Source organism: Oncorhynchus kisutch, linkage group LG4 (assembly GCF_002021735.2).
Source record: "Oncorhynchus kisutch isolate 150728-3 linkage group LG4, Okis_V2, whole genome shotgun sequence".
NCBI lineage: Eukaryota > Metazoa > Chordata > Actinopteri > Salmoniformes > Salmonidae > Oncorhynchus > Oncorhynchus kisutch.
Window position 1 is genome coordinate 64,704,729 of NC_034177.2, and position 27,408 is coordinate 64,732,136.

A 27,408-nucleotide genomic window follows, 5' to 3' on the forward strand; every position below is an offset into this window, starting at 1 on the left:
AACACAGATATTCAGCAGTGCATTGTACACTACACTATCAATCCAAATGGTAGTACACAAGAGTGACTCTTTCCACTTTTTCCCATTGAAGCAAACAAACTATTTAAGTTAACTATGCACTACATCATTTTGGTTCAGTACGTATCAGTTTGAGCAGTTTGATTAAGTGATAGTTTGTTGTATTGCTAATAAATGACAAGAAAATCATATCAAAAGTAAAGTGAATAAGAGCAATTTGAAAAACAGATACTTAGATTGAATGCGTATCCAAATAGAAAGAGTGATTTGGTGCAGTGAACAAGGACTTTGTGAATTGGTTTGTTGTACTCAGTCAATTGAAAATGTGCTTAGAGTTTTGAAACATGAGCCATGTTGATGATCTGTTTTGATTTTTGTACTTAGAGTTGTGAAAATTTACCATATATTTGTGAAAATTGTTGTGTACAAAACATTAAGAACACCTTCCTACTATTGAGTTGAATCCCGTTTTGCCCTCAAACAGCCTCAATTCGTCGAGGCACAAACTTTACAAGGTGTCGAAAGCTTTCCACAAGCATACTGACTCATGTTGAGCCGGATGTCCTTTGGGTCCTTTGGATCAGTCTTGATACACACGGGAAACTGTTGAGCGTGAAAAACCCAGCAGCTTCGCAGTTCTTGACACACTCAAACCGGTGCGCCTGGCACTACAATCTTTTGTTTTTGCCCACTCACTCTCTGAATGGCACACATACACAACCCGTGTCTAAAGACTTAAAAATCATTCTTTAACCTGTCTCCTACCCCTAGATTCAGCCGACGGGACAATTTTTTTCTTGGACAGATTTTGGCAAACACCCGAGGCAGTAGAGTCTTACTCTTAGAACACCACTCGCGCTGTCACTAGTTGGTTCACACTTGACAAGGTGGAAGTTCCTGCAGCCACAGGACCATCTCCAAGGTCTCCCCATCCCAGTGCAGCCCAGCACAGGTCATGTAGGAAGCTGACGCTTAAGCAACAAATCAATTACATGGTAAGACAAGAGATTATAGCCCAAGGCTCATCTGCTACAAATGGGATCAGGGCTGATTAGCAGGGTTTAGGATGACGTACTGCAACTTTGTGGCTTGATCACTCTGCTACTCGCCTGGCTACCTCCTTTTGCAGGAAAAGGATCTACCTGGAATAGCTGTGTAGCCCGCTATATCCTGTCATTTTGGGGGATTTTATGTGAATATTTGTTTGATCATTTTTGGTGGCAGACTCCTCTGTCCACCCAGCACTATGGACTTTCCTGATTTGAGGTTGGTCAGAATGGATATGAAGAGGGGAACCCTCGCCAAAACACATTCTGCAGCTCCTTTCTGGAACGGATTACAATTTTCCAACTGAAACTCTCCACGGGAACATTGTTGCCTAAGGTCAACTGAGGTCTTAACTGTTACTGAAGAAATAACATTGAAAAAACTCGTTTTTACTATTTTGTATATTCAAATTTGTATATATTTTTTTTATCCAAGTTTTGATTTCGGGATAGTATACACTCTGAGGTAAGCATGGTGTTGATGAAGGTAAAGTTTGACTTGCCGAAGCGGGTGAAGCTTGCCCAGGGCCTGTGGCTCATGTACTGGCTAGCAGTGATGACCGGCATTCTGGTCTTCAGTCTGGGGCTGTTCTTTAAGATCGAGCTCCGGAAGAGGAGTGAGATGATGGACAACAACGAGAGCCATTTTGTGCCCAACCTGTTGATTCTAGTTGGCCTGGCTGCTTGCGGGGTAAACGTTTTTGGCGGCAAGGTGTGCCACGACTCTCTGGATGCTTTGAAGTTCGCCAAGTGGAAGCCCATGGTCAAGGGCTACCTGATGGGCTGCTTCGCTTTCAACATCCTCCTGTTCTTCACAGCTCTGCTGTGCTTCTGCATGCAGTTCCAGTTGTACTTTTCCCTGGCTGAGGGTCTGAAGAATGGGATCAAATACTACAAGGATACGGACACACCTGGGCGCTGCTTCATGAAGAGGACGCTGGACATGACCCAGATCGAGTTCCGCTGCTGTGGCAACAACAACTATAGGGATTGGTTTGAGGTCCAGTGGATCAGCAACCGCTATCTGGACTTCAGCAACGATGAGGTCAAAGAGTGAGTACTGAAATCAGTAGCCGATAGAAAGCAATGTTGGTTGGATCATGGTACCCAGAAGGCCTAGATAGGCCCAAAAATGGCCTGTAAAGTAAAAGCAGGCTAATGACTTGTTGACAGTGTCTCTGCGTGTCAGCCAGAACCAAGAAATCTGTCTTTCCACCAGAGCTCCTTGGCTTCGAAAGATTCCTTCAGTCTTTCGATTGACAGAAAGGCTATTTTAGGAAAGAAGTACTGTTTAATTCATGCCAAGTTTTATGCAACATAACCAACATTGCTGCTACATAGGAGTTGTTTCTCACTCCTAACCTTAGTCTCTATATTTACTCATATGGTCTCTTGTGTTCTTGTGCAGGAAGCTGGGGACAGTAAATGAAACAAGGTAGCACTTGCTGTCGCTAGTGTAAGGTAGTGGCAACTTAGTTCCTGTAAAACATACAAAACAAATAGTTTAATTAGGGGTATACCTTAAAGGGGGTCAGGGCAGGATAAATGTAGAGAGAATTAAAGAAGTCTTAGTGGGATGCAGAGGATACCAGTGTAAGTGGAGTCAGGCTCATGTGCCAGGTTCTGATAAGTCGATGATCTCCCTGGATCTAAATTCCACGTCCTTCAGAGCTTACTGTCCCCCTAAATCACAATAAGACAGCAGTTAACTGTCACCAATAGACTCTGACACTTCACAGAAACACACTACCCCCCCCCCCCTCTCCCCCCAATATTGTGCCTTGGTGGCAACTGATACTATATTTAGTCGATTTAGATTCTGATTTGAAGACATTGATTAAAGGGATAGTTCACCCAAATGACAAAATGACACATTGGTTTCCTGACCCTGTCAGCATTCTACGGATAAGGGATGACAGCAATTCATGCTCCGCTTTTGTTTACCGGGCCACTGTTTCAAATGTTAACTTGTGGGAATTCTTGGCCCAAATCCAATGCATGTCAATGGTACCTATAGTAGCATGTTCATGCTTTATGTCCAAATCATCTATAAGTAACGACACAATCATTTTTAGAATATTTAGGATGGATGATTTGGACATTTAGAAAGTAATTCAAGAATATGTTTGGAAGTGTGTGGTAATGTGTGAATAGCACAAGTGTAACGGTGTGCATGTTTAAACGCATTCGAGTTCATTCACACATGTATATGTGTGTGCATGTACAGTATACTTGACTGTGTGCATGTACAGTATACTTGACTGTGTGCATGTACAGTATACTTGACTGTGTGCATTGGGCATGCGTGTTCATATGTTAATTTACTGAAGAGATACCCGCTGTCTCTCTCACTCACGAATGATCCCATCAAGAGGGTCCTCATGAACCCGGGTTGAAAGTCTTCAACAGTCAACATTAGCCTGAAGCGATCCCAACTTTCCTCCTGTCAGCCAAGGCCTCTCTATATAATAAAGCTGACTGATCGCTTAGTCATACAGTTAGTCTAGACTGACACTTGACATGTGAGCTGTTGCCTCGTTTCAATGCTTCACATGTCTGCGTTATGGGACTGACGTAAACCTGTGGATGACCTGCCGTGTGTGTGTGTGACATGGCCGGCATGACTTGTGACGGGTCCGACGTGTCTCTCTTGGCCTTTCCACAGCCGTGTCCTGAGCAACGTGGAGGGGAAGTTCCTGATGGAGAGTGTGCCGTTCAGCTGCTGCAACCCCGGCTCCCCCAGACCCTGCATCCAGCACCAACTGACCAACAACTCAGCCCACTATGACTACGACCACCACACCGAGGAGCTCAACATCTGGACCCGGGGCTGCCGCGAGTCCCTGGTCGCCTACTACGGAGGCATGATGAACAGCATCGGGGGCCTGATGCTACTGTACATCATACTGGAGGTGAGAAAGAGAAGAATAGGGAAATGGCTGGGGGTGGGGGGTGGGGGGGGGGGGGGGTGATTCCCTGGATGTCCTGTCAACGTCCTTCACTTCAGAGGGTAGTTGGCGACATGTGCTAAAAACCACACGCAAACGAATCGATTAGCTGATTTGATTCAATTACACTCTTAAAAGGCACACAGCAGGACTAGGCCCAGGGGTGTGGAGAACAGGGTAAAAAAAATGGAACAATTTAAGACTGTCCATCGGTTTCCCATTATTGGCCATATTGTAGAAGATGGCCATTTCTAACTATCTAGCTCAGTGAGTATTAGTAGAAGTCCAGCTGGTCCAAGTTGGCCACAGCTGACCAGTTCAGTGGGCACACATACCAACCCTCTTGAATATATTTAGACTGTAGGAGAACATGTGGCACTCACCAAGCCTAACTATCACCATAACGATGCCCTTCTTACAAGCGGGCACTGAAACATGCCATTACATAGTTGGTCTTAGCACTCACTTGACTTTCATATAAATGACTTGCCAAAAGTAGACCTCTAGTGTCTGATCTATCTGCCCAGGCTTAAGTATCAAAAGTATATGTAATTGCTAAAATATACTTCAGTATCAAAAGTATAAATCATTTCAAATTCCATATATTAAGCAAACCAGATGGCACAATGTGTTTTTCATTTATTGATTTACTGATATCAAGGGGCACACGCCAACACTCATTTGTGTTTAGTGAGTCTTGCCAGATCAGAAGCAGTAGAGATGGCCAGGGATGTTCTTTTGATGTGTGTGAATTGGACCATTTTCCTGTCTTGCTAAGCACTCAAATAGTAACGAGTACTTTTGGGTGTCAGGGAAAATGTGTGGAGCAAAAAGTACATTGTTATCTTTAGGAATGTAGTGAAGTAAAAGCAACAATTGTCAAAAATATAAATAGTAAAGTAAAGTACAGATACCCCAAAAAACGACTTAAGTAGTACTTTAAAGTATTTTTACACCACTGTGTGGGTGTGGTATACGCAGTGAGGGAGGATCAGGGTTAGAGGGGTTAATCTGGGCAGAGCAGAGACCAACAGGTAGCCTTCCTAGAAGCACTAATAGGTTTGCTATCTGGGTCAAAACAACAACACTAAATTGTCATTTTGTGCCAAATCCAAATTTGAGATCTGTGTCAATTCATTGATGTCAATTGATGTCCAATTGGCGCCAATGGGAGATTTGATCTAAAAACCCAACCAACTGGGGGAAAATATTGTTTCAATGTCACTTCAACAAAAAACATAAATGTGATGACGTTAAATCAATGTGGAGAACTATAATTGGATTTGCAAAAAGTAATCAACGTAAGAGAATGTGGTCTGTATTTCATCCAACTTTTAATCTAAATCCAATAACATGGTTACATGTTTTGTTGATTTCACGTTGAATTCACGACAGTTTGACAACCAAATGTAAATCAACCAAATGTAAATCAAAACTAGACGTTGATCTGACATCTGTGCCCAGTGGAAAGCCTTAGTGACTATCCTTTTTGTTGTCGATTTAGAGCAGTGATTAATACATTTGGAATCAGTGTTTTCTAAATCTAAACAAGAACGGGTACCAGAGATCTTTGGTGGTTCAGAGGCCATTTGGATGGTTTGATAATTACAGCATGTCCGTGTAAAAGGCTCTGTCAGTGACGTACATATCTGGTTTGTCTGGTCCTCAGGCAGGAGTGATGGTGGGCTTACAGTACCTGACCACTTCTCTGGAGACTATGGCCGACCCAGAGAACCCGGAGAGTGAGAGCGAGGGCTGGCTCCTGGAGAAGAGTGTGAAGGAGACGGTGGCAGACGTCATAGCAAAGATCAAGGGCCTGGTCGGTGCAGGGAACCATGTGGGGGAGGTTGAGGAGGGGGTGGCCACTGTGAGTTGAAAGGGTCTCACCCAAAGGGACTATCGACGGGAGCTCAAAGAGAAATAGAAGGAGTGAGAGGAGAGACATCTTGCTCGGTGAAACAACACATACTCAAACATACACACACAGACACATCAATGGACACATGCACACACCCTTTGAAAAGTGAACAACTCAACCAACTCCTCACATGAAGGGAGAACCAAACAAAAAAATGTGAATGTACAGATGAAGTCGGAAGTTTACATACACCTTAGCCAAATACTAATAATTTGTCTAAGGTGTATGTCAAAATTTTAAAAAATCCCTCTCTTAGGTCAGTTAGGATCACCACTTTAATTTAAGAGTGTAAAATGTCAGAATAATAGTAGAGAGAATGATTTATTTCAGCTTTTATTTATTTCCCAGTGGATCAGAAGTTTACCTACACTCAATTAGTATTTGGTAACATTGCCTTTAAATTGAGAAAACTTGGGTCTAACGTTTCGGGTAGCCTTCCACAAGCTTCCCACAATAAGTTGGGTGAATTTTGGCCCATTCCTCCTGACAGAGCTGGTGTAACTGAGGCAGGTTTGTAGGCCTCCTTGCTCACACACACTTTTTCAGTTCTGCACACACATTTTCTATGCGATTGAGGTCAGGGCTTTGTGATGGCCACTCCAATACCTTGACTTTGTTTAAGCCATTTTGCCACAACTTTGGAAGTATTCTTGGGGTCATTGTCCATTTGGAAGACCCATTTGCGACCAAGCTTTAACTTCCTGATGGATGTCTTGAGATGTTGCTTCAATATATCCACTTAATTTTCCTTCCTCTATTTTGTGAAGTGCACCAGTCCCTCCTGCAGCAAATCACCCCCACAACATGATACTGCCACCCCCTTGCTTCACGGTTGGGATGGTGTTCTTCGGCTTGCAAGCATCCCCCTTTTTTCTCCATATATAACGATGGTCATTATGACTAAACAGTTCTATTTTTGTTTCATCAGACCAGAAGACATTTCTCCAAAAAGTACGATCTTTGTGCCCATGTGCAGTTGCAAACCGTAGTCTGGCTTTTTTATGGTGGTTTTGGAGCTGTGGCTTCTTCCTTGCTGAGCGGCCTTTCAGGTTATGTCGATATAGGACTCGTTTTACTGTGGATATAGATACTTTTGTACCTGTTTCCTCCAGCATCTTCACAAGGTCCTTTGCTGTTGTTCTGGGATTGATTTGCACTTTTCGCACCAAAGTACATTCATTTCTAGAAGACAGAACGCGTCTCCTTCCTGAGTGGTATGATGCCTGCGTGGTCCCTAGGTGTTTATACTTGCGTACTATTGTTTGTCCAGATGAATGTGGTACCTTCAGGCATTTGGAAATTGCTTCCAAGGATGAACCAGACTTGTGGAGGTCTACAATTTTCTTTCTGAGGTCTTGGCTGATTTCTTTTGATTTTCTCATGATGTTAATTAAAGAGGTACTGAGTTTGAAGGTAGGCCTTGAAATACATCCACAGGTACACCTCCAATAGCCTATCAGAAGCTTCTAAAGCCATGACATAATTTTCTGGAATTTTCCAAGCTGTTTAAAGGCACAGTCAATTTACTGTATGTAAACTTCTGACCCACTGGAATTGTGACACAGTGAATTATAAGTGAAATAATCTGTCTGTAAACAATTGTTGGAAAAATGACTTGTGTCAAGCACAAAGTAGATGTCCTAACCGACTTGCCAAAACTATAGTTTGTTCACAAGAAATTTGTGGAGTGGTTGGAAAACGAGTTTTAATGACTCCAACCTAAGTGTATGTAAACTTCCGACTTCAATTGTATATCCTGTCCATAATAATTCTGTATATATGTTAATCAGAGTATATTTTTTAAAGAAAAATAATGAAAGATATATTTGGGTTGTCAAAACATCTGTACATGAATTTGGGCTTGTGAATATCAAGAAAATGTAATGAAATCTCCCCTCCCCGGGAATCCTCTCCATAAAAAATAATGGACCTACCCTGAAACAATCAAGCCTAACATAGTTGATCTATCCTCATGTCTAATAGTTTTACCCCCATGTCCTTTTTACACTCCACAACTTGTGTTAAGTGGACATTCAACCCAATAGCTACACAAAGATATGTATTTTTGTCAAGTATTCCAAAAATGTTCTTAGTCTGCTCAATTTAACTACATTTTCTAATCCAAAACACATTATCAATGCCTAATGCCACCCGGTCACATACGTTCCCTCACGGCAGCTTAAATCGGGCAGCTGCGGAACCGGTGTCCTGGCTGTCCCTCCCAGCCCCCTCTCACACTGGCCCCTGAGGGGGACACACATAAACCCGGGCACTGTAGTGTCCCCATACAGGTCCCTGCAGAGCAGTGCCACATGCATTTACATCTATACAACACACACTTGAACATTTATCGGTTATGTATCAGTGTTGCTATCTGGTTATATGTCTTGATGTACGAGGCAGATTAAACTCTGAGGGGCTATAGTGGACTGACTGCCCAGATGAGGTGCTAGAAGCACGTATAAGAAGAAGGTTGTGTACTTTTTTTTTGAGAGTTAACAATGATCAGATTGGCAGTTTAAAATCAGCATACCCTTTATGGGCAGATAGCGATGCTGGTCAGTTTGCAGTGGATACAAAAAGTCTTATCAGTTGTCATATTTTTACTTTCTGTGTGATCACGATTTTCTTCCTTTGTAATATTGAGAGTTCATCTTTTCTGTCAATTTGGATTTTGAGATATTGTGTAAGATAAAAAATATATAAAGAGAACAAGAGTCGGATTGTCTGTTTTGTCCATAAGGTTTTGTCTGACATGAGTCATGTCTAAATTGATACTGCACACTTAAAAATGTCCTGTCACAGACATATGTACTCACATTCATACAGTTTTTAAAAAGTATTTATTCACCATGGCCATGCTGCCTATGCTTTACATTTGTCCCCTCATTCTCTCACTTTTTGCAAACTTCACTTAAGTGACATGCTGGTTGCGGTAGGGTAGTACCATATCCAAATGATGAAAAATGTCAATTAAGGAGAACCGGAGGTTCACAGTTGATGAGGGAGATGAGGCGTACGTGTAAAGAACCCAGTAGGAACCCAGCTTTCCCTGATGGGATCATCAGTAACGTGTGGTTCCCACTCAGCAGGGATCCAATCCTCAGTTACAGGACAAACAAGTGACTAAAATCACTTTAACTGTGCCACCCTCAGAAGAGATAAGTTGTCGCTAGTTATCAAGTCCCAATTGAGAAAGAGGTCTTCTGACTAATGGGTCTTCCAGGTTAAACAAAGGTTTAATACGAGTAAATGTTGGATAATACATGTCAAAGGGTTGAGGTATATCTAGCAAAGACAATTTAAAGGATACTTAGGCTTACCTACCCTTTTTAATGTGTCCCCTGATATGTTCAACTAAGCCATAAAAGGAGGTATCCTTACCTGAGGGGTAGGTTCAGTTGAGCAAGAACAGTAAATATAGTTGTATACGTGAGAGTGGTAGTGGGGGGTAAAGGGGACATCTGTCCTCTGGAATATAGCTTAAAGGACCTAAAGCACATAAACAGCTGCTGAGGAGATAAGAGCAGTAAGAGGCTTTGATGTGCAGCTTAGCCCCGTCAGGTGATTGCAAGGACAGGTGCCTCTGACGCAGGGAGATGCCCAAAGCGTCTTTGACCAGATGGGGCGGGCCAGCCTCTCTCCTGCAGAATACAACCCAATTCCTCTCCAATCCTCAGGAGGCCTGGATATCTGTGCCAGAACGTTAGATCTAATTACTGATGCTAGGAAACGTAGTGATGCACATTTAAATACTGAAGTGGTTTGGGTTAGTTTTAACCTTGTCCCCAGGCTTGTGGCTGAGAATTATCCAAGGGAGAAATTCTAATTGAAAATGTATTAAATTAAAACATGTATTACCTATTAATAAGAATAGGAATGCAGCACTTAAATACTACTCTGTGACTTCCCTAAAAAAAAAATCAAGTTTGAGTCTGGGAATGTTTCAAAGAAGCTTCCAAAAATATCCCGTACCTCACCTTGAATGTTTCTAACGTCAGCGTTGCTGTAATCCTGGTTAACCGCTGGTTAACTGGTTAAGTGTTCTCATTATACCAGCAGCTTTATTCTTCAACTGGGCCTTGGGAGCCTAATCCACTTTATTATCCTGGACGGTTTCCATGGTGGTTATACTGGGAGGCCCTGACAGATCGGAGATGGGCACAAGTGCTGCTCACAGCAATAGTGATATTAATATCACACAAGGTCACACACACACACAAAGCCCAGCAGGGAACCTTTCATTAAAGGGTTTTTGCAAGATTTTGTTCTACTTACCCAGAGTGAGATGAACACATGGATACCATTTATATGTCTCCATGTGAATTTGAGGGAAGATGCTAACTAGCATTAGCACCATGCCTGGAAGTCTTCAGGTACTGCTAGCGTACCATAGCACAATGATGAAGGCTAGACTAACGCTAGTTAGCAATGGCGCGGAAAACTACCTTCAAACTGCACGTAGAGACATACAACTGGTTTCCATAAATTCATCCGACTCTGGATAAGTAGGATGAAGCAAGCTTACTTGCCTAAATCTCGCACTATACCTTAAAGACCGGGTATTGGCAGGGAGGGACATCATGATAAGACTCGTATAAAAAGTTCAAATCAAGATACATAGCTAGGTCCCGATTCAATATATTGAGATACTATATGTATTGTGATTAGACTTTGCAATAGGGTGAAAGTGTTGTAATACATGACATTTGAAATATGATACTACGAAAGTCTTAATGATTTTGCCAGGAAGAACATGTTTTTGCTGACAACTCAGTCAGAATGTTATATGTAATTGAACTGTTAAACGAACATAACCAAATATTACGATTCCAAGATTCGTAAGCCTTTGAATCGATTCACTATACATGCGATAGAGATCAATGGCACCCCCCCCCCACATGGTTACTAAAATCCAATTTGGATATACAGTGCCTTGCGAAAGTATTCGGCCCCCTTGAACTTTGCGACCTTTTGCCACATTTCAGGCTTCAAACAAAGATATAAAACTGTATTTTTTTGTGAAGAATCAACAACAAGTGGGACACAATCATGAAGTGGAACAACATTTATTGGATATTTCAAACTTTTTTAACAAATCAAAAACTGAAAAATTGGGCGTGCAAAATTATTCAGCCCCCTTAAGTTAATACTTTGTAGCACCACCTTTTGCTGCGATTACAGCTGTATGTCGCTTGGGGTATGTCTCTATCAGTTTTGCACATCGAGAGACTGACATTTTTTCCCATTCCTCCTTGCAAAACAGCTCGAGCTCAGTGAGGTTGGATGGAGAGCATTTGTGAACAGCAGTTTTCAGTTCTTTCCACAGATTCTCGATTGGATTCAGGTCTGGACTTTGACTTGGCCATTCTAACACCTGGATATGTTTATTTTTGAACCATTCCATTGTAGATTTTGCTTTATGTTTTGGATCATTGTTTTGTCCCAGTCTCAGGTCTTTTGCAGACTCCATCAGGTTTTCTTCCAGAATGGTCCTGTATTTGGCTCCATACATCTTCCCATCAATTTTAACCATCTTCCCTGTCCCTGCTGAAGAAAAGCAGGCCCAAACCATGATGCTGCCACCACCATGTTTGACAGTGGGGATGGTGTGTTCAGGGTGATGAGCTGTGTTGCTTTTACGCCAAACATAACGTTTTGCATTGTTGCCAAAAAGTTCCATTTTGGTTTCATCTGACCAGAGCACCTTCTTCCAGATGTTTGGTGTGTCTCCCAGGTGGCTTGTGGCAAACTTTAAACAACACTTTTTATGGATATCTTTAAGAAATGGCTTTCTTCTTGCCACTCTTCCATAAAGGCCAGATTTGTGCAATATACGACTGATTGTTGTCCTATGGACAGAGTCTCCCACCTCAGCTGTAGATCTCTGCAGTTCATCCAGAGTGATCATGGGCCTCTTGGCTGCATCTCTGATCAGTCTTCTCCTTGTATGAGCTGAAAGTTTAGAGGGACGGCCAGGTCTTGGTAGATTTGCAGTGGTCTGATACTCCTTCCATTTCAATATTATCGCTCGCACAGTGCTCCTTGGGATGTTTAAAGCTTGGGAAATATTTTTGTATCCAAATCCGGCTTTAAACTTCTTCACAACTGTATCTCGGACCTGCCTGGTGTGTTCCTTGTTCTTCATGATGCTCTCTGCGCTTTTAACGGACCTCTGAGACTATCACAGCGCAGGTGCATTTATACGGAGACTTGATTACACACAGGTGGATTGTATTTATCATCATTAGTCATTTAGGTCAACATTGGATCATTCAGAGATCCTCACTGAACTTCTGGAGAGAGTTTGCTGCACTGAAAGTAAAAGGGGCTGAATAATTTTACACGGCCAATTTTTCAGTTTTTGATTTGTTAAAAAAGTTTGAAATATCCAATAAATGTCGTTCCACCTTATGATTGTGTCCCACTTGTTGATTCTTCACAAAAAAATACAGTTTTATATCTTTATGTTTGAAGCCTGAAATGTGGCAAAAGGTCAAAGTTCAAGGGGGCCGAATACTTTCGCAAGGCACTGTATATACACAATAGCCTAAATGTAGGCAATTTTGATGTGGTGTGGGGGGGCAATGAGGAGATTCTGTCCCCCACGTGGGGACGCCTGAGTAGCGTTGCCAAGGCACTTCCAATGTCGAGTTCAATTGATCTCTCTACCACATCTATTGCAACAAAAAAAAAAGTATAGCAATATTGATTTCCCCCCCAGCCCTACCATCGTCTAGTGACTACTTCAAAGTACACCTCACAAATAGACAAGACTCAGGCATTCCTTTTCCTTTTTAATTAGGTATCATTTTACAATATAGTACAATGTACTCATTTATACAATAATTAACATATTAACAAGTCTGTGACATGAAAATAATGATGCAGCCTCGATATTGGGAGTGTGTTGAAGAATGGGGGTGTGGATGGTTACCATGAGAATATGCCAAAGGAGTGAAAGGAGGAAGAATTATAGAGCTTCAGATCCCAGCATCAGGGAGACCCTGCATCAGAGAGCAGTGTGTGTGGGTGTGTGTGTGTGTGTGTGTGTGTGCGCGCGTTCCTCTAAAGTGCCTGCGTGTGATTCTCCTGTTAAGTTTCTGAGCTTTAAGGATGATATTTCAGGCTACCTGTCTTGTCACACACTGCTGCCCCCACTGTAGGTGTGGTAAATGGTACAGTCCAGAGACAACCTTATGATTAGGGCTAGGACTACCTGACCAAAAACACAACTCTGCGCTTTACTTATAGGCTAAAGCTAGGTCCCAGAGTTGTTTTCCAGGTCAGGTCGTCAGGCAAACCCACAGGCCCTACTTATGACAACTTCACAGTCCATACATGGAAATAAGGTTAAAGGGATATGTTCCGGCACTCTTCTCAGAGATCCAAAAAACGACAATACAAAAACAATTACCAAAACAAAACAAACCCCATCAATGCACAACATCCACGTCAGATAAAAAGTGAGAGAGACTACATGGCTCTCCAACCAACCACACACATATTACCACAAAAGGAAGAGACAGCCTTGCAGTAAAGGCTCATATCAGGTTTCCTTAAATATAGTGTTAAAAAAAAACTAATAGTTGACAATGAACAGTCTGGATGCATTCAAAACACACATAAACATAACCTGCAAAAAGATTTCACACACACCAACATACACAAGGACAAATTGAAAAACCAAAACACAGGCACTCGGGAGTTAAAACACGCAAACACCGGTGTGTTACTGCACTGTGCATTTGGGTGTCCATCAGACTGGAGAAAGTATTCAATGATTGCAGCAGGGGGGAGAATATGCCTTTGTATTGGGGTCAATTAATTTCAGGACTTCAATTTAAATTCCAATTCAAAGCTGAAAAGCACTATTTATTTTCATTTAGGATTTTTCGGCTCTTGGATTCAAACTTAAATTCAAAGGAATTTAAATAGAATACTGTTAAGGGCACAATCTGACCTCACCTATAGACCTATCAGATGACATTTTGGCCCAAACTCTGAAATGAGCAGTCACTGGCTGACAAAAGCAAGGATGAAAACCTTGTGCTTACTCAAAATGTTTAGTTTCAAAGCAATCCAACACGGCAGCCATCTATCTACCTTAGTAATAATTTAAATCGTATTTGAATAGGCAGAAATTAAATAACATTCCTATAAAGAAGTTATACTCTGGAGTATTCATGTTGCACCCGACCCCGGCGGCCCGATGTGTCAGCTATATGCTTTATAATATATATATTTCATATTAAATCAGAAAGAAAATAGAGGAACATATTCTTTCCAGGGAGAAACAGCAAAAAGAAAAGGAGAAAAACATACATCCACTCCCAGACAGAGGGGGAGAGAGGGAGGAGCGAGAGAGGTGGGGCTCTGTTGCCATGTCCACCACGCTGCTGCTCTCCCATGTGCAGAGTCCCCCATGTTGGGAGAAGGGGTGTATCCGACTCTGGTGGGTGGGAACCTATAGTAACCTATGACATTCACAGGTGCTGCCAGTCGATACCCACCAGGGTCTGGTTGGCCTCCTGAGCGTGCCCTATTTCCTCTGTGACGCTGTGCTGGCGCCACAGCTTCTGGATCTTGCGGTAGCGCTGGCGGCACAGGTGCAATGGGTTCCCCCGCCTGGATAAAATGGAGATGTTTTCAAACAGCGGAGCACAGCAATACACACTACTGGACACCTTTCAGCACAGACTAGCAACAAAGTTGCTTCTGGGGGATTCTAATGAGCGCCGGTGTCTGTCCCAACCGTTTGAGAAGCCATTTTGAGAACCACTGCTGTACTGTAATGAGTGAATGTGCTCACCTTAGGCCCTGGTCCGTCTCTCCATAGTCGTCCAGGTAAGGAGGAGCGTAGAAACAGCCCTTAGTTTTACCAGACAGGAACAGAACCTGGCTCTCTCTCACTCTGGAACACAAAGGATAGCATTATACTTGCACACTCATGAACGTCGGCAAATCTGTCATTTTGTTGTTGTCAAGTAACCATTTCTTTGTGCTCGGGGTGAAATGAAAATAGAGGTCTTTGACCACGCACACTAATGGGGGGTTTGTCCTTCGAAAGAACAATATGCAGAGAAACACTCAACCCTACTGTAAAATATGGTGGTGGATCTTTGATGTTATTGGGATATTTGGCTTCCACTGGTCCCTGGGGCCCTTTTTAAGGTCAACGGCATCATGAACTTTACCCAGTACCAGGATTTTTTTTTGCCAAAAACCTAGTTGTCTCTGCCAGGAGGCTGAAACTTGGCCGCAAGTGGATCTTCCAGCAAGACAATAACCCCAAGCACTAATCAAAATACACAAAAAAAAATGTTAATTGGCCACAAAATCAACATTTTGCAATGGCCATCTGTCACGGACTTGAATCTCAATGAAAACCTGTGGTTGAATTGAAGAGGGTAGTTCATAAGGATATCAAGGATCTGGAAAGATTCTGTATGGAGGAATGGTCTCAGATCCCTCCCAATGTGTTCAACTCATAAAACATTTTAGAAAAAGGCTCAGTGTCGTTATCCTCGCAAGGAGCGGGTGCTAGAGTACTGAAAACAGGGGATCCAATCATCTTTCAGATGCATTTTTTAGTATTACTTGTTAAACAAATTCATTCTCTGAGCAAATGTATAAGTATACAATAACGTGTATAGATTTTTTGGGCATACAATATAGCTCAGGATTATTTACTTTATACAGTCTTTTTCTGCTCATATTTATCAAGGCATCCAATAATTCCAGACCCCACTGTATACAGGCGCACATTTCAACACACACACACAGGTCTGTACCTGAGGAAGATGCCTACTCCGGCTCCGCAGGCAAAGGTGTGCGCGGTGCAGGCTCCCACGTCCTCTCCATCTAGCTCTGTCTGGCAGCAGTAGCTCTGTGAACACAGCATGGAACCACACACCAGGCACAGGGTGGGCGCACGGGACTTATCCCCACCCGACTTAGGGCACCTGGGGGGGAGAGCATAAACACACAGTTGGGGCCAAATACACTACATGGCCAAAAGGTAGATGTAGATATCCACTCATTTTGAAGGGGTTTGGCTATTTCAGCCAGTATAAAATCGAGCACACAGCCGTTCAATCTCCATAGACAAAGACTGGCAATAGAATGGCCTTACTGAAGACCTCAGTGACTTTCAACGTGGCACAGTCATAGGATGCCACCTTTTCAACAAGTCAGTGAGTCAAATGTCTGCCCGGCTAGAGCTGCCCCCATCAACTGTAAGCACTGTTAATGTGAAGTGGAAATGTATAGGAGCAACAACGGCTCAGCCGCAAAGTGGTAGGCCACACAAGCTCACAGAATGGGACCTCCGTGTGCTGAAGCGCAAGGGAGAACTGTTAATCGGAAGCTTCATGAAATGGGTTTCCATGGCGGAGCAGCCGCACACAAGCCGAAGATCACCATGCGCAATGCCAAGTGTTGGTTGGAGTGGTGTAAAGCTCGCCGCCATTGGACTCTGGAGCAGTAGAATGTGTTCTCTGGAGTGATGAATCACGATTCATTTACATGTTAGTCATTTAGCAGACACTCTTATCCAGTCACTGTACCCCAACTGTACACATTTCCAACTAATCTGTACCCCAGAAAATTGACTTAGTGCCCCCTGTATATAGCCTCAATATTTATTGTGTTACTTTTTATTTTATTGTTTACTTTCGTTAATTTAGTAAATATTTCACAGTAAATGTCTACAGCTGTTGTGCATGGGACAAATAAAATCGTGAGAGCATACATTTTTGTATTTTTTCATACTGGTCTCCCATGGGAATCAAACCCACAACCCTGGTGTTGCAAGTGCCATGCTCTGCCAACTGAGCCCCACCGGAGGACCAGATTCACCATTTGGCAGTCCGACAGACGAATTTGGGTTTGGCGGATACGAGGAGAATGCTACCTGCTCCAATGCATAGTGCCAACTGTAAAGTTTGGTGGAGGAGGAAAAATGGTCTGGAGCTGCCCCCATGCACAAAGCGAGGTCTATACAGAAATGGTTTGTCGAGAACAGTGTGGATGAACTTGACTGGCCTGCAGAGCCCTGACCTCAAACACCTTTGGGATGATTTGGAACGCAGACTGTGAGCCAGACCTAATCACCCAATGTCAGTGCCCGACCTCACTAATGCTCGTGGCTGAATGGAAGCAAATCCCCGCAGCAATGTTCCAACATTTAGTGGAAAGCCTTCCCATAAAAGTAGAGGCTGTTATAGCAGCAAAGGGGGGACCAACTCCGTATTAATGCCCATGATATTGGAATGTGGATGTTCAATGAGCAGATGTCCACATCATTTTGCACATGTAGTGTACATTGGCACCATTGCACATTTCTTAAAAGCCCAATGCAGTCAAAATTCTGTTTTTGCTGTGTTTTATATCATGTTGTAAAACAGCTGATGAAACTAACACTGTTTAACAAAATTATTACAGCAATGTATTTAAACATTACTAGGGCCCAAACTCAAATCAGTGTTTGAGGGGTGCCTTCCACCAACTGCTCTCATTATAGGTAATGGAAGTGATTCAGATTGACGCATAGGGTATATAGGGAAAAATACACGTTTTAAATCAATTGTTCAAAAGAACAGACATTTCCCGCCTTTATTTCACCCCTCAAACACTGATGATTTAGAGCAGTTTGCTGCTGAAGAGAGGGCCAAATTGCCAGTAGAAAAAAGGTACAGCAAGCTCAATGATGGCTACAAGAAGCATTTGTCGGCAGTTATCTTGGCCAAAGGCTGTGCAACCAAATACTAGCACCAGGGCGCCAATCATTTTGTCTCTGCCATCTCTCTTTATTTTCTAAAATGATTAATTGTCAACTTAAGTTTATAAAAAATAAAATTGGTTCTGCAATGTTGAAAATCAGTGTGGAGACCAACAGTTTTCAATTTCAACTTATTTGCGAAGAATACGTTGGAATTATTTAAGAAAAGTGCGATAAGTCCAATATATTTGACCGCACCTGTATTAGACATTCACTCTAAAAGATGTTACATAGGACAGGAAGGAGAGCAATGACATCCAACTGCTCCCGATTGTAATGTCATAGCATAGCCTTACAACATCTCTGATGCACCAATGACAGTTGTTCGCTGGGCACTCACGTGAAGCTTGATGCTTGGTTTATGAGGGCACTGTAGTCATCTGGGAGGTCAATCAGGCTGTTGGACTCCCGAGGGAAACTGAACAGAGGAAGAATTAGTCAGCCCTAGAGCTCTTAACACCATCAACAACAAATTCTGTACAGTTCTTAAAAATTAAAACTTGACCACACCAGTGTTAATTTTGTCAACAATAACTAATGACAAAAAATATTGGTCAACATATTTTTCCTGACGAAAACTAATGCCGATAACGAGACGCCATGAATATGTTACGAGAATTCCTTGCGAGAGTTAAGGACATTCAATTCGACATGAAGCTCCTATTCGTCCGTTTTTGTCCAATCATAAGCATGCATGCCTTTGCATAATGTTTAATGCAATCCTCTCATTGGCATAAGTAACGTCTTTCAGTAGCGCGGTCCGATTGAGCTGATCTGCTCTCCCACACAGCTCCCAGGCGGTCACTTCAGGTCACTCGTCAATCTTTTGATATGATACGCAGAACAATGTTAACTCCGTCTTACTTTCATGTAGGCTATTTTTGCTTTGATCATGTCAGCACTATTTTCCTACGTGCGCTTTTACTCATGTCTCGTCACGTTCCGCAAATAGGCATGCAGTTTTTTCCCGATTTGACCCATGAATGCTACAGTATGCGCTGAATATTAGGAGTAAAGTAACATTTCTGGCAATGTTGGAAAGCTCAGATTTTCCCCTCTAAGGGAATCAGAGGCGTGGTCAATCCTCTGCAACTGGATCCTGGACTTCCTGATGGAACGCCCCCAGGTGGTGAGGGTAGGCAAAAACACATCTGCCACGCTGACCCTCAACACGGGGGCCCCTCAGGAGTGTGTGCATATATCCCCATCCTATACTCCCTGTTCAACCTTGACTGCGTGGCTGTGCACAACTCCACACTACTATCAGCAAGACATTGAGGGAGAGTCCATGAGCGGATCGTGTAGTCCACGAGCGGATCGCGGGCTACAGGAAAAGGCAGGCCGAACAGGCCCCCATTAACATCAACGGGGCTGTAGTGGAGCGGGTCGAGAGCTTCAAGATCCTCGGTGTCCACATCACTAAGGAGCTATCATGGTCCAAACATACCAAGACAGTCGTGAAGAAGGCACGACAATGCCTCTTTCCCCTCGGGAGGCTGAAAAGATTTGTCATAGGCCCTCAGATCTTTAAAAGTTATACAGCTGCACCACAGAGTATCTTGACTGGCTGCATCACTGCTTGGTATGGCAACTGCTTGGGTAGTGGGGATGTCCCAGTATGTCACTGGGGCTTATCCAGAACCTCTATAGCAGGCGGTGTCAGAGGAAGGCCCTAAACATTTTACAAAGACTCCAGCCACCCAAGTCATATACGGTTCTCTCTGCTACCACACGGCAAGTGGTACCGATGTACCAAGTCTGGAACCAACAGGACCCTGAACAGCTTCTACACCCAAGCCATACGGCTCCTAAATAGTTAACCAAATAGCTACTCAGACTAACTCATCACATACACTGCTGCTACGGTTTACCAACCGCCACTTTATTCCGGGCTGCAGTATTTGAACATATCTACCTTGTACCCCTGCACATCAACTCGGTACCGGTACTCATTGTATACAGCAAAGTTATCTATTATTACGTGTTTAACTTTTATATTATTTCTCCATTTTCTTTCTCTGCACTGTTTTTTTTACAAAGCATGTAAAGAATAACATTTTATTTTGATTTGATCTTCTCCTTGAGCATAAACTGAAAATGGCAGGCGTCCAACATGTAGATATCACTCTGCCGTTTCCTGGTTACTTAAAATTCTACACTGCAAGAAAATAAGCACTTGAGAGTGTAGAGAATCACTGCACAACCTAAAATCGCAGTAAAATATATTCAATAAATAAAAATATATTTTCAGCTGTTTGAAGCTGGTGGATAAAACTAAAAAGTAAAAAGACTCCAGGGCGAATCTCCACCATGTTGCCGGAATATGAGAGTTGTTATTCGCCTAGCTTCCTCAAGGGGAAGCAAAGTTAGACATATTACCTTTAATGTGCATATGATGGAAGTTAAAAAGGTAAATATTTATTTCATGAAATAAAATGCATTGACTAATATGCGACTAACACTACACAAATTGCTAAATCTACACAAATTGTCCAGCGTTTTAGTCGACTCTTAACCTAAGTCTGAAATGACTGAAATGTATTTTAGTGAAAGGCAAACGAAAATAGCTGCCAAAATTAACACTGTACCACACAAAATAATTTATACCAATATCCAACCTAAGTAGTCAGTCTTCAACCCATCATATCACAGTAAAATAGCAGCACTGACCTCACGAGAACACCACCTCCCTGGAGGGTTTGTCGTACACCTGGGTGAGAGCACCACCTACAGGACAGGAGGACACAATGCTAAATGAAATAAACTTTTCCCCCCATCAGAGTGTGACTATGACAGAGTATATCAATCAGTCATTCAGCTGGCACTTCTGAACCATTCAGAGGATACAAGAGGAGAAAAGACAGGTTACTGGCGCGCAACAAGAGAGAGCGAAAGAGACTCTTACCCGTACAGTAAGGGCTCCAGTAGCTCCTTTTGACTGTGGTAAAGCTGAAGTAGGTTGGAGGGCAGACTGAGGTATCCACACAGTACCTCCCACTGACCAGGACAGATAGCTAGAAGAAACACAGAGAGTGAACATCAACAGCAAGGCTCTGTTTGAGACACACACACACACACTTGAATATAAGTGTAAGGTTGTGCCTATCATGGAATAACCACAGTCACTGTTTGAACTGCAAAATTAAGGCACGCACTAATTGTCTCTCCTCTCTCCCCTCCTCTCTGCCGCTGTAGCAGTTGCCCACTTGTGTTGCCTAGCAACCGGAGTAAACAATCTATCACGCAGTGGTCATGCTTTTGGCTCACGGGATACAGACTTGGCTCTCGATTCAAATTCATACAGCCGAAGTTCAATGCTATAGCGCGATTTAAATTTAAAGGCAATGTTCCCGCATTCACGGTAAATGCTGCATGTCGGCTCAATCGGAAATGACATTTACAATTCCAAGCGCGCTATAGAGCTGAACTTTGGCGATATGGATTGAATCGAGCCCTTAACGTTGGTGAACCTAGTTGATTTCAAAAAAAAAATTCTCAAGGTTTTTATAACCTTGACGATTCACTTTCGCTTATAAAAATGTCCCACACTCACCAAGCAGACAGATTAAGGTCAGATTTCAGCATCTTTTTAACACCTTTACAAACCAGAGAATAATTCCTACTGTAGCTGGTACAGATAATACTGGCTACAGCATCAAAGGGAGGGCATTTCTGAAGGAGACAGTTTACGTTGGGAGGAGATGGAGACAGTTGGATATCTAGACAGATTATCATTCTTTTACACTACTGCCATTGTGTCAAATATTATTTCAAATGAATGGATTGAAGGGTTATGGCAGCTCTTTTATTCATGGTCTTCACCCATTATTATCGGTTACACGATTATACAATTACCGTGCCAGCCCTGTGTGTGTGCGTATCCATGTTGTAGTTATTACCATGCAGCTCTGGGGGCGTAGGAACCCCGTTAAGGTGGTGGAAGAAGAGTGCAGCTCCTCTCAGGTAGGGCAGGATGCCAGTCTTCACGCAGCGCCACAAGTGCCAACCAGAGGCCACCTCAGGCAGGGAACTGTCACCACACACACACACACACAATTAGAAAAATCACACTCACAGCATGGTTCAAGCACAACGCGTGCATTACCGCGACAATACTGGGGGAAAAGCCGGCTGCTTAGTGGATAGGGTAGATGAGTGTCATCTGGGGGGACGGGGGGGATTCACGGCAACGTGTCATATCTACAGAGTCAGTGTCGCCTCACCTGCCGAGATGTGTTCTGAGGGTGTTGTAGAGAGCGCAGATGTCCTCCTCCTCCTCCCTCTCTGCTCCCCCACTCTCCTGCTCCATGGTCACCTCCTCTGTTGACACACACACACACACACAACGTTTGTTTGGTCCTTTCTCTACGCCGTACAAACACGTTTCATGTTTAACAGCGGTTAACTTCGACGACTCGTAAGAACCCTCTCCTCAACTATCCAAAGGGTAAGATTTTAGCTGGGGTTGAGAGAACTTTAAGATCCATGTAGACACATTTCCACACACACACCCTGTCCAGGTGTAGGGTGCTCGCTCTCCTTACCTGGGCCTGATGTGAGCAGCATCTGGACCATGTGAGCCACAGTGATGAGGTGGAAAAAGTGAAGCTGGACAGCGTCCACGCTCAGCCCTGAAGAGTCCTGGGAGTGGACCGACCCGTAGGACAGAACCACACTCACCTGAGAGGGGGATCGGTGTTGACTTAACATTTATACACCCAAATCACATTTTATTGCTCACATACACATGTTTAGCAGATGTTATTGCGGGTGTAGCGAAATGCTTGTGTTCCTAGCTCCAACAGTGCAATAATATGTAACAATTTACAACGACACACACAATTTCAAAGCTGTCATCAAGGCCATTCCAGTGTTTTACTTGCTATATTGTATTTACTTTGCCACCATGGACTTTTTTTGGCCTTTACCTCCCTTATCTCAACTCATTTGCTCACATCGTTTATAGACTTGTTTCTACTGTATTATTGACTATATGTTTGTTTTACTCCATGTGTAACTCTGGTGTTGTATGTGTCGAACTGCTTTGCTTTATCTTGGCCAGGTCGCAATTGTAAATGAGAACTTGTTCTCAACTTGCCTACCTGGTTAAATAAAGGTGAAATAAAATAAAATAAAAAATGGTTTAAAGGCAAAGGGGAGGCTACTTTGAAAAATCTAAAATATATTTGGATTTGTTTAAAACTTTTTTGGTTACTACATGAAAAATAATGAAAAATCCTTGAATGAGTAGGTGTGTCCAAACTTTTGGCTGGTTCTGTAGGTGTGATGAACAGGGACTCACCAGAAGGTGCAACATGTCTATGTCCAGGATACAGGGAGAGGTCTCCACCTGGGGGTCTGGAATCAATGCTACACAAAACACACACATACCATCAATAAAAAAACTATACAACTCAAATGCCTAGAACAAAAAAATCCTCAACATATGCAACATTAAACCTCTTACAGCTACCCCCTACTTTCTTCAATTTCTGCCTGAAGACATACACAAATCTAACAGCCTGTAACTCAGGCACAGAACCAAGGATATGCATATTCTTGGTACCATTTGAAAGAAAACACTCTGAAGTTTGTGTAAATGTGAATTGAATGTAGGAGAATATAACACAATAGATCTGGTTTAGATAATACAATGAAAGAAAACATACGTTTTTTATTTTTTATATCATCTTTAAAATGAACAAGATAAAACAAACATTCAGATAGGATGATGCGGACAATTTCAGTGAAAAACATAAGAGGGCAACAGTACTTGTGCAAAGTTTCAGAATGATAACTTCCAAAACGAGTGTGCTAGGCACCCAGGTGTCCCACACAAGTAGCCCAAATGAACCCAAGTGGCCAAATTGGTGAAGGTATACATTTTGAAACAAATAACTATATACAAAATGGTATTCTAACACACCCCCCCCCCAAAAAAATGGAGATTTTTATTTTTATACATTTACAAAATAATATGGGTAACTATTTACACACTTTCAATATTTGGAAGACCCTCAGTCCTCTATCAAATCAAATGTATTTATATAGACCTTTGTACATCAGCTAATATCACAAAGTGCTGTACAGAAACCCAGCCTAAAACACCAAACAGCAAGCAATGCAGGTGTAGAAGCACAGTGGCTAGGAAAAACTCCCTAGAAAGGCCAAACCCTAGGAAGAAACCTAGAGAGGAACCAGGCTATGAGGGGTGGCCAGTCCTCTTCTGGCTGTGCCGGGTGGAGATTATAACAGAAGATGGCCGAGATTTTCAAACGTTCATAGATGACCAGCAGGGTCAAATAATAATAATCACAGTAGTTGTAGAGGATGCAACAGGACAGCAACTCAAGAGTAAATATGAACAGTTTAGGGTTCCATAGCTGCAGGCAGAACAGTTGAAACTGGAACAGCAGCAAGGCCAGGTGGATTGGGGACAGCAAGGAGTCATCATGCCAGGTAGTCCTGATGCATGGTCCTAGGGCTCAGGTCCTCCGAGAGAAAAAGAGAGAATTAGAGAGAGCATACTTAAATTCACACAGGACACCGGATAAGACAGAAGAAGTACTCCAGATATAACAAACTGACACTGTGGCCCCACCCGATGAGAACCCCGGACAGGGCCAAACAGAAAGGATATAACCCCACCCACTTTGCCAAAGCTCTACACAATATTGTGTTGCTGATGCCAGGTGCCATAGCAGTCTCTTTTAGCTGTAAAGCAGAGGGTCACCAAGCATGTGGAGCAGGTGATGGGGGACTTAATTTAGCAAAGAACACAGCGACACCTCCATACTGTGCCCTTTTGGCCCGGAGGCACATCCATGCCTGCAGAAATACATTTGGGCAGATGAACCAGCTTCAGTGAGGGATGGAAACCTTGGCCCTGGGGGCTGCCATTCGGAGTCAGTGTCACTGTGAAAGAAAATGTTCAGTTAGAATAGTTTCACATATGAGCCCTGTATCAACAGGTATAATAAACAGATATATATAGAGTACAGGGAACATAAGGTTGAATATATTATTATGACCTGCTAGATCTACTGTCTCTTTTATATTATGACAGACCAGCTGTATCTACTGTCTCCATTTCACTTTGGCCAACGTTGTGGGCCTGCCCTCCCCTCAAATAAGCTATTTCATGTGGGTTGGGGTTGGGCGGCAGACACACGCATCTCACATTTCATGACATTACATGTTTATATATTGCTTCTAAAATAAAAATATAAAAATATTTTATATTATTAATTTCAAACAAGGGCATTAGCATGATAAGAACTTACCAGTCCAAAACGATGTCCTCTCCCGTTCAAAATCGCTCAATGAATCGTCCTACAACAATCTGTCTCACGTTCCCAATCAACTTATTCAAAAATTGTGTGTACATCTGTATATCTAGACTTAGATTTAGCTTTCCCTGACTTAGTCACCATAATGATTGATATATAAACAGCTGAATATGCGAAACAACGCTGTGCGTAATATGCGTTTCTCCTTCCGGTATGAAACTTCAATAGCGAATTACTCTCTTTACACCGGAGCTTACTACATGGGTTGGTCTTGCAACACATAAACATGACCTATTGCCGTTTACCTCAGCTCATTGGCCATCTATCCAGCTAGATTTCGAGACGATCAGTGGTCATTGGGTTAAAATACAGTCAATCAACGAAACAGCGGGCAAATCATTGGTGCACAGTGATGTCATGACTTGTCTTCAAATCGGTTTCTTTCAGTCAATACGTCCCGCGAAATGACCCATCAGGTTTGATTGTGTTACAAACAAACCAGTTGATTGCAGTGAAACCAAACATGACTGGAAGAGTCACGTTCTGTGTGGGTTATTTACTTGGAATGTGTCGTCGAAAATGGAATGAGACGGAATTCACGACACAAGCGGTTCACAAAATGTTTCGTGTTAGGCTATAAAAAAACGGATTTGATCAAACAAAAGATCATTCATTGTGTAACAATGAGCATTGGAATTGAAACAGACGAAGATCGTCAAAGGTAAACAATTTATTTTAATGCAGTTTGTCATTATGTTACGCCTGTGCTGGTTGAATTTAAAAAAAATGTTTTTATGGGGCTCTATCCTCAGCTAATCTTTCGCAGTAAATAATTTTTTAAATCTTGGATTAGCAAGATTCTAGGCTTTCGATACATGTGAGACACTTGTATTTTCATGAATGTTTAATATGACTATTTATGTAGCGATCACCGTATGTTGTAAAATTTCAGCCCGCTACTGGGTTCCGTGCTCAGAGAGGTTAACACAACATGTGAATTTGGGCACTGAAAAGACCAGCCTACTGGTCCTGCAGGTGCCCGTTGACAGTGTCTGTCCTACCTGCTACCAGTCTGATGTAGTGGCCCTGCACGGAGGGCTGAGAGGCTGCAGTCCAACACGCTGAGCCAAACCTGGCCAGGGAGCTCAGGCAGTCATCCTGCACACGCAAACACCGGTGTCAAATATGTATTGGCACCTCTCCACATTACACAACAACCTAGAAGTCCACTGACTCATAGGTCAGAAGGAGAGGTTGTAGTCGTTTACCTGTCTGCAAGGTAAACTTCCAAATAAAGGCTTCTCCTCGTCCACCAACAGTCGCTCTGCAAAATAAAAAAATAAGTCAGTTGAACATCACAGCGTGAGAAACAATTGTCGTGTTTGGACATCTGTGGGCCATTCTCAGCAACATTAACTGACCCATTAAATAATGAAGACTTGACTAGGGCTGTAGCGGTCATGACATTTTGTCAGCCGGTTATTGTCACGCAAAAGACTGCCGGTCCCACGGTAATTTACAGTTAATTAACATAAAAAGGTTTAGCATCTCCAGGCCTCCATGCATACAAGACACTTTGAAACATCTACATTAAATAAAATTTTAAAAAATCCATTTACACCATCAATAATTCCATGATTTATTTTAGTCAGGCCTAAAGATACATTATGATATGAAGAGAATGTGTTGAGTTGGCCTACTGTAGGTGTATGTTATCTGGCTATGCTCTATGCCCTAGGCTTGTTCATTTAGCTGACAAGATATGAGACTTATAAGCATGCTTTTATTGAATTTTATCAGATTTTACAGTAAGAAGAATATAATTGAACTTAGCTGAATAAAATAGAAATGATATTTTTCCCATTACAGCACGAGTGCGCATATGAAGTGGCTATGTTGAGCGTAAAAGTGATCATTGGAAACAGATCCTATACGCTTTAGTAGTGAATGATACAAACCTCAGAATGTCTTAGAAATCAAAACGTATATGGGCTGCATGGTGCGACTACAGTCTATTGAGGATTTGAGCAAGTAGCCATAAAAGCCTGCGCTCCGTTCCTTGCCTCAGGCTGCACAGCTGTTCTCTCATCAAGTGGTCATATGTTCACCCATCAGACTATTCTCAATTTATCTGGTCTTCACTAATATGTAAAATGAGTTTATTAGTAAAATAACTATTTAAAATGGGCAGGAACAGGGACAGGGGGGAAACAAAAGATGCCATCTGTATGCACTCAAACAGCCTAGTCAGTGAATGGAGGCGGAGCCCTTTCCCAACAGTCTGTTTTGTAGGCTACTTTGGTTGTAGAGCAGATCACGTGCTCAATATGAGCAGCTGAGAAATAAACAAACACTTCATTCAGTCCATGCATCAACCACTGTTTGAGGAGCATGCTCTCGCTGCCAG

The 27,408-nt window shown here is 42.6% G+C and overlaps 2 protein-coding genes across 5 annotated transcripts in view; one reads left to right on the forward strand and one right to left on the reverse strand.

Annotated features, from left to right (window-relative positions):
* The first annotated feature begins 1,119 nt into the window (after positions 1 to 1,119).
* On the forward strand, positions 1,120 to 6,179 carry prph2b (peripherin 2b (retinal degeneration, slow)). Its single transcript, XM_031823404.1, has 3 exons — positions 1,120 to 2,117; positions 3,730 to 3,976; positions 5,682 to 6,179. Exons 1-3 carry the CDS (start codon positions 1,537 to 1,539, stop codon positions 5,886 to 5,888), a joined length of 1,035 nt encoding a protein of 344 aa, XP_031679264.1. The 5' UTR covers positions 1,120 to 1,536; the 3' UTR covers positions 5,889 to 6,179.
* A 6,535-nt stretch (positions 6,180 to 12,714) lies between these two features.
* Positions 12,715 to 27,408, reverse strand: part of ubr2 (ubiquitin protein ligase E3 component n-recognin 2) — a 41,364-nt gene continuing 26,670 nt past the window's right edge. For 2 of the 4 annotated variants that reach the window (XM_020481577.2, XM_020481576.2), the window contains 12 exons: positions 26,270 to 26,325; positions 26,063 to 26,159; positions 23,015 to 23,082; positions 22,257 to 22,392; positions 21,936 to 22,032; positions 21,612 to 21,742; positions 20,618 to 20,726; positions 20,383 to 20,439; positions 18,053 to 18,130; positions 15,725 to 15,895; positions 14,743 to 14,844; positions 13,040 to 14,558 (listed from right to left, as the gene is read on the reverse strand). In XM_020481577.2, the coding sequence (XP_020337166.1) occupies positions 14,417 to 14,558; positions 14,743 to 14,844; positions 15,725 to 15,895; positions 18,053 to 18,130; positions 20,383 to 20,439; positions 20,618 to 20,726; positions 21,612 to 21,742; positions 21,936 to 22,032; positions 22,257 to 22,392; positions 23,015 to 23,082; positions 26,063 to 26,159; positions 26,270 to 26,325 (1,244 nt within the window). In that variant the 3' untranslated portion in view covers positions 13,040 to 14,416. Of the gene's footprint in view, positions 14,559 to 14,742; positions 14,845 to 15,724; positions 15,896 to 18,052; positions 18,131 to 20,382; positions 20,440 to 20,617; positions 20,727 to 21,611; positions 21,743 to 21,935; positions 22,033 to 22,256; positions 22,393 to 23,014; positions 23,083 to 24,477; positions 24,628 to 26,062; positions 26,160 to 26,269; positions 26,326 to 27,408 lie in introns of those variants that run through there. The other 2 variants (XM_020481575.2, XM_031823405.1) reach the window with 2 other exon arrangements.

What these genes read in the sequence shown, in the direction of transcription:
- prph2b (XM_031823404.1), top strand. Translation starts at nt 1,537, where the DNA reads ATGGTGTTGATGAAGGTAAAGTTTGACTTGCCGAAGCGGGTGAAGCTT. An exon ending in AGCAACGATGAGGTCAAAGA is followed by an intron (nt 2,118 to 3,729) that starts GTGAGTACTGAA and finishes GCCTTTCCACAG; the next exon opens with CCGTGTCCTGAGCAACGTGG. An exon ending in TACTGTACATCATACTGGAG is followed by an intron (nt 3,977 to 5,681) that starts GTGAGAAAGAGA and finishes TCTGGTCCTCAG; the next exon opens with GCAGGAGTGATGGTGGGCTT.